Source organism: Solea senegalensis, linkage group LG6, assembly GCF_019176455.1.
Source record: "Solea senegalensis isolate Sse05_10M linkage group LG6, IFAPA_SoseM_1, whole genome shotgun sequence".
Taxonomy (NCBI): domain Eukaryota; kingdom Metazoa; phylum Chordata; class Actinopteri; order Pleuronectiformes; family Soleidae; genus Solea; species Solea senegalensis.
In genome coordinates, this window is record NC_058026.1 from 9,527,529 (window position 1) to 9,535,179 (window position 7,651).

Genomic DNA, 7,651 nt, shown 5'->3' on the forward strand with positions numbered 1-7,651 from the left:
GAAACAGGGGAGAGAGAGAGAGCCCTGCCTAGTAAACAGGTCTGTCCTCACTTGCTTAAAAGTTGCATGACTCCGACTACTTAGAGGGGTGTGTGTGTTGCAGTGGGCAGGAAGTGGTTGCAAACAGAAGAAGAGAGAAGCTAAAGGAGGTACCTTGGCAAAAAGTGTGTTATTGTATAAAGAAAGTGGTTTGGAGAAGTAAAGTGACACATAAGTCAAAAGGAAGAGAAAGCATAAAAAGTGACCTTGAGTGTGTGCTAACATTCAGAAAGAAGCACAGATAGGCTACATCTTGAATTTGTGGCCTTGCAGAAAAATGACTTCACAGTATGTGTTTCCAATATTCAATTCTATTAATTCTTCACCAAATTAAGTACTTCAACTATGTGAATGACCCAGAAGACAGTCCTTTTAAATTATTTTTAATAGGGCATGCGTTTCTTCCCTGTGTGATTTTGTAAGCACATTTGAATGACTGTATACAGAACTCCTGCAAACGATCCAGCAGCACAGGAACTTGACTTCTTTATTTTGCACACTCTAGGCATAACTGATGTTGTTGAAGCATCTCAGAAAAAAAATATTCATCTTATTCTTAGATATATGCATGTATTGTCACCGCTGCTCATTATACATACCATTGGCTCTCCATACAAGGCCTTAGTGAGGATGCTGGCCACCTCCTGCAAGCTGCCATCCAACAGCATGGAACGGAAGCTGACCTGTAGCGACCCATCTCCCCTGGAAATCTCTTCTACCAGGACTGAGACAAGACAAAGAAAACAAGGGAAAAGGTAGAAAGAAAATTTAGTTTTAGTATATTTCACTTGAGCTCATTGAGCTCAAGGTCGGAATATTGTTGCATACCCCATTATGCCAAACTGTCTACAGCAGTGGTCTCAAAGTTGCGGCATGGGGCCACATGTGGCCCTCCAATCGATTTCATGTGGCCCCTCCAAACAATATCAAGTTCTAACAAGTCATTTCTATATGTTTTTATTTTTAAATAAATTGATTAATTTTGCATAATTTTTTTTTATTGTTGCATATTAAAACAACCACTTTGGAAATTATCCAATCCAACTTCATTTGTAAAGCACTTTAAAACAAACACAGTGGACCAAAGTGCTGTACAGAATAATGCATGAAAGACAGAAGAAGTAAGAGGGAAAATCTCACACGAGGCAAGAGTACATATAAAAAAAGGAATTAATACGGCATATTGATATGTAATTTTGAGGTCATAACGTCCAGCGCAACTGTTCCTTTTCCCAAAAAAGATGGGCTTTTTTTTTTACTTGACTGGCCCCTGACTGACCAGACAAGACAGTCATTGGCCCATAGGTCATTTGAGTTTGAGACCCCTGGTCTACAGCAAGTTACATCAGGCTCATAACAGATTTGCCAACTATGTCAATGGAACATATTATCTGGCCTCCGTGTCTTTTTAACAAAAACTGAGGCAAATTACAGACCAAAGCAGCGTGCTCACTTTGTCTACCACCACATACAAATAAAAGACACTTTATATTATCAGCATATGGTTACAATTTGAACTGCTACTCACTGTGTTTGCAATCTTCATCTGCTTCATCATATTTTTTCTGTTGGCAAAAAGAAGAAAAAAATTAAAACATGAACAAATGGTCTTTGAGGGTCAAAGCTTCACATGAGCTCCTAAAATAGCTATATTTGCCTCATGATGGAGACTATCATTACAGAACCTAAGCAGTTTTCATAATCTTAGGGCTCAAGTAACTGATGTAATTTTAGTGCTCTTGGAAGATAACAGAACTGTGCCATGTAGGGGAAAAAAATGTGTATATTATAATGTAGGAGCCAGTATTGGGTTAATATGGTCTAGGGTTAGTTTGAATGATTGGTGCATGATTACTTGTTACAGTGTCATTTGTGAACAGTTAAAGTAGTTAACCGTTGGCCTTAGCCTTTGATTAAAAGGAATGTGGCCTTGTGGACCTTTGAAGTTAAGTTCATGAGATGAAGGGTACTTTGGCATCTTTGACTACTCTGATATAGGGAGATGTGTACTGGAAAATATCTAGCAGTTTTGTAGGTTGATGTGGCCATTTAAGCTGTACTAGGTTTGGTGTGAAAAGGTTTTTCACACTATGTTACGTTAGGTCACACTATATGACTGTCAAATTAATAGATCGTCATTCAGGACCTGGAACATCAAGGGAATATTTCTATGTGTTGTTGATAAGAGTGGAACTTGGATGTACGGCAAGTGGAAATAAATCCAAACCCTTCACATGACTCTTTCTTTCCTTGATGATTGAGGAATTAAAAAAGTAATTGATCAGATTGAAATCCCAATGACCAGCTGACCTCATTTTGGTGTAATGCGGAAATTATTTAGGGGTATGAGAACACTTTTTGATGACTATCCAACAGTCACATGTTCTCAAAAATTATATTAATTTCCAAGAAAATGCTACACTCCTCCAACCAAAAGAAACTGAACAGTTAATGTGACTATTCCTAAGTATATCAAAGGGATTCATTTAAGAGACTGATTATCTCTTTATCCTCCTAGTAATGTGTTGTAGTTTTGAGTGTGACGATGAATAATCATCAAATAATGGCTAGTGTTTGTGATCAAGCACATTTAATAGTAACCAGATTGTAAATACAAGGATTTAATTTTTTTAATACAGGTGAAACTCATGTCAGGAGCTTCTTGCAGTGTGGAACCCATTAACATCAACAGATGGGTGTTCTCCCTTGAAATGCTTTACTTAATGTTAAGTTAAAATGCTGGCTGTGTCTTCCAGCTTTCAACTTTTATAAATGAAAAGAATTTTAAAAAATGGGTATCAAATGATGGAGTTTTCCTTTGAACAGTATTCAATTGCTTTACCTTGGAAAGCTCTTGTGTCACTTGGCACTATGTGCATTATGCATTTGGACTATGGAGTGCCATTGTATCGACGGACAGTGCAGCCCCGTATATTTGAGAATTCATCTTGCTTCTGCTATCAGCAGACGAATCATCAATAAACACCCGTGACCCAGTTCTACTGGCAGCCAGACAAGCTCATGCCATAACACTGCCTCCACCGTGTTTGACAGATGATGTGAGATGCTTTAGCTTTTAAGACATTCCTTTACTACTCCCTTCTTTTCTCCTCTCTTTAATCATCAGTCCAATGAATACTACTAAAAACTTTTTAGACTTTTCTGCTTGACAATGTGATCAATTTTGTTAAAACTGGTAGAATTTAATTTAAAATCTCCACTTCATTAATGTCAATTTTGGTGGTCTACTAAGAAAAAACTGTTCACTTAGTTAACTAATATTTGCTACTGCACTGGTCCTCACCAGCTGCAGGAAGGCAGCAATTCGATAGAGCAGGGCGCGGCTGCGAAGGGATCCGGTGGCAACAATGGATGAAGGGCTCTGTGGTACAGGGGCACCGGAGGATGGAGTTTGGGGTACAAGGGCCACCAGGGCGTCCGTGCTGTGGCTAACTGCCGCCTCGTACTCCCGCCTGACTAACGATCTGCTGGCTTCTTCACATGACTTCTCCGCTCTCCTGTCCGCCATGACTCAGGGACAAAACTTCTGGAAACAAAAAATAAAAGCAAGAGGTAACACAGCATTAACATTTGTGCTTAAACAGGGTTGAACAATAAGATAATCTCCTTATATATCTATAAAGATAGAATAAAGTAGTGGATTAAAAATAAAAATAAAATTAATGGAAACAATGATGACATGATCAGCTGCTAACTAATATCGGAGAAGAAAATTGTTCTCACTGCTTAAGTCATGAGAAGACACTTAATTGTTATTATGCTGCTGACATGGTTCAGTATAAAAAAAAGACTATTTTCCCTATGTCTGGGGGACACATTTTCTTCAAACACGTCAAATTATAATCTGAATAGGCATTAAAAAACACATTCCACAAATATAAACACATTATACCTTCCAGCTTTTTTTACATTATATATGTATAGGCTATCTAGTAATGTCATTGTAATGCATGTTCAATGCGGATATAATGCATGAAATACATAATAAGAGGGAAACAATTATTAGGGGAGAAAATGTGCAAGAGGACCCAGAAATGAGGCATCATAACACAAAACAGAAAGATCGAAAATAACTGATCATGAATAATGTGGCACAAGTGTCCCAAAGCACAAGTGGCTTGAATTTCTCTCAGACGACTCTCTGGTCTTTGTGTTGGTTTATCCTTAATAAAAAGTCATCAAAATATGATGAACAAAATGTTTCAATGTGTCTTCCTCTGTATGAATCATAATCTTTTTGGATCATAACTTGTGTATTAAACAGAAAGGTACAAAATACACATACCATAACGGCCTAACTGACTATGACAAATGGGTATTTTGTCAATGTATTTATATATGTGAGAGAAAGACAGATAGTGGGACAAAAACAGGTTGCACAAATCACCAAGTTTTTGTGTGAAAATGTTTAAACTAGAAAATAAAGCAAGAAAATAAAGATCTTTTTACATGCAGCAATATAAATATGGGTAAACATAGAGGGTTGTGTACTTAGTAATTAATAATAGTTATTATTTTATTTAACATATATAATTGATTACTGACATAAAAGCAAAGACAAGAGTGTTTATCTCATAAAATTACATTTGTACAGAAACTCATGTTCAGTTGTAAGTATGTGAATGTGTGTGGTTGTAGGTGGTGGTGGGGTGGTGTTTATACTTGTACTCTGATTAATAACACCCCAGTACAACAGTACACAGTAAACATAGTTAAATAGGTAGCATCTTCATTTAATCAAGTCCTGGCGCAGACATCATCAGGTAAGAAGACAACATTTTTTTAGCTGCCTAGTAAGCTGATTTTTAAAATCAGCTTACTAGGCATTGCACTTTTTCATCCCTAGTTCACCATTTACTCCAGAAACCTGTTTGGCATTACATAGCAAAGCCAAGAAAGATATGCAGCAAGGATGTACATACTGATAATTATTATTTACTGACAAGAAGAAAACCCTAATATGAAGCCTAGCTAGACAAGAATACAAGGCCAAATAACAGGTTTATCCAAGCTCATTGGTTTCCTGTGATAGGAGGAGGGTGTTTGTTGTCCTAAATACTGACCTTGATTACACGTTAACCTAGGGTTGATACAACATTGCGTTTGCTGTATAACGACCATCATGTGTATCTATGGCTGCAGCAACAGCTTAATTCCCTAAAGGCAACAAATAAAAAGCAGCAGGGCTCCAGCAATAGTGTAAACTTCACTCTGGGATTACTAATAGCAGCATGCCTTCCTTCACACAAATCAGTGTAAACCAGGATGAGGAAGGTACACTGTGACCTGATGGGGAACAGCAGGGTCACAAATGATTAACCTTGGCGGATGGCCAAATAACTTTTGGTCCCATTTCCACATGTCTGTTTCAGTAATTTGAGTACAGCTAATCTTCCAGTGTCAAAAATAGAACTTGTATGCCAAATCTAGCTGCCCCTCCCAAAACTGTCTTTTCATGAAGGAACATCATTAGAGATTTTATGCCCAAAAGGGGGGCTTAATATCCTAATAAAATACATATTTACCTTGCAATAACTGTTTCAGACAATTACTTATGGGGTAACCAGCATTAAGAAACTATGTCTGTGACTTGTAAAGGCCCATTTATAATCTACACAAAAATATAGAGACGGATAGAGCCTTTGGTGTGGACTTTGTGTAAATGTGCGCCTCGCAGGGGATCTTATCCTGGCCAGCCTCTACAGCTGCTTTAACCCAACTGGCACTGCCTATGAGTCAGTCTGCTATTGACAGACTATAACCTATTTGATAACACCTTAAATTAACATTAATCAAGTAAAATATATCTTTACCCCTTGTAATGTTTTCCCTGCTATCAAATGTTGACAAAGACAGTACATCTACAATTTCATCAGACATAAAGTACACACGTTTAAACAAACTATATATGAGCAAAAGGACAATATGTGTGGACGTAATAAACAGTGGAACTTCTACTTTACTAAATTGTTCTGCATCTGCATAATCTTTTACACATTGGAATCAGGAACAAACTGTAATATATTGTATGCATTGACAAGTGGCCAGATAGGACAACTAAAGGAATGAAAGTGATGGAAACAGGAATAACAAGGCAATAATCAATTAAGGAGGCAGAAATAAACACCAAATAAGTAGAATGTTGCAGCACATACATATTAAGTTATTCCTCTTAGAAGTTACGGTGCATTCTGGAAAGTGCATTTCACTAGTTTAAAAAAATGAGGGGCAATTGAGAATAATGGATTTAGTCAAATCTGCAGTTTAAGTGACAAATAAAGAGTTAGAGGGTTTCTAAATGATCTCATAGATTAAAAACAAGCATAGATCGGAGATCAATCCGTATTTATTGGAGGTAAAACGTGTGCAGTTTTTTAACTCCTATTTCAAAGGTCTGTAGGAAGAAGTGTTACCTAATGTTGGTGTTGGCAAGCCAGGTACTTCATGGGGACATCAACAAATAGTTTGGCGGGATAGAGTGGGTGGACACCAGTGTTGTTTTTGGTCTAGTTTTGTATCCAACAACAGTGACTACAGCTTCGTCTGCAGCCCATTGGAGTACATATAACGTTATCAGGCTCGATGGCAGCGACGTGTAGACAATAAAATATTGTGGATTTCGCTAGGCTTGGCTAGCAGATATCACGAGCGGATACGATGTTAAACACAAACGTCGGTGGCGACTTGTTTTGTTTTCGCCAGGTAGTTATAGCTGTGGTCTGTCTGCTAAACTTGTCATGACTGTTGCAAGTCAGAGCGATGACGGCAGCGCCACAAAAGCCCTAAAAAATGTCCCCACAGTGTACGTTAACTTAGCGTTAGCATTAGCACACGGTAAACGATGTTGCCACTTTAAACAGGGTGTACGTAGCTATAAGTTAGCTGGCTCGCCAGAATACGGCCTTTCATGGCACCGAACTGGCAAGCTCACAACAAGACTAGCTGTCTTGTTCATGTTAGCGAGCTAGCTAGCGAGGTTCGCCGAAACAAAACGGGTTCGGGCCTGCAATTTAGTCACGGCGTTTAGGCACATATAATGGAAATGACATCGTGTTGTAATCTGTGCATTGACTCAAAGCATTTGTCATTATTCAAATGATTTAATAAGGGGATTAGTGTCAGTGGCTTTACGATGAAAAAGACAACAGAAAGGGCTGATAATGGGAAGTCAACACTTACCTAGCTTCACTTTCTACGCCATCTTGGATCCACTTGTCAGACCGTCGCAAAGCATAGTGGGATGTACAGCTCTGAAGGTTGAGAGGACTGCTGTGTGTGCGTGCGTGTGTGCGTGCGTATTCGTGTATGTGTGTGTGTTATATGTTGTTTGTTAGATTAGCCCGAATTCTACTAAGCATTCTTATTAACGACTATGAACTTGTGAATATCTGAAAGCATTGTGCTTATTGTTAGTATAGGGCAGAGGTCTCAAACTCGCGGTCCAGGCCACATGCGGCCCTCTGATTGATGTAATTTATCAGATATAAATTATTTTTGCTCCTTTTATTAATAAATTAGTTTTGCATCCTACATACGTTTTCATTATGAGCTATATATTGTTCGAAATCAAAACAAACACTTTTATTTTGAA

General features: G+C 38.1%; 1 protein-coding gene across 1 annotated transcript in view; it reads right to left on the reverse strand.

The window, feature by feature from the left end:
• helz (helicase with zinc finger) overlaps nt 1–7,281 on the reverse strand; it is a 36,971-nt gene extending 29,690 nt beyond the window's left edge. Inside the window, exons 1-4 of the mRNA XM_044028188.1 lie at nt 7,240–7,281; nt 3,344–3,583; nt 1,568–1,604; nt 639–763 (exon numbers count right to left, since the gene is read on the reverse strand). Of these exons, the coding sequence (XP_043884123.1) occupies nt 639–763; nt 1,568–1,604; nt 3,344–3,568 (387 nt within the window). The 5' untranslated portion in view covers nt 3,569–3,583; nt 7,240–7,281. The remainder of the gene's footprint in view (nt 1–638; nt 764–1,567; nt 1,605–3,343; nt 3,584–7,239) is intronic.
• Between the last annotated feature and the right edge of the window lie 370 nt (nt 7,282–7,651).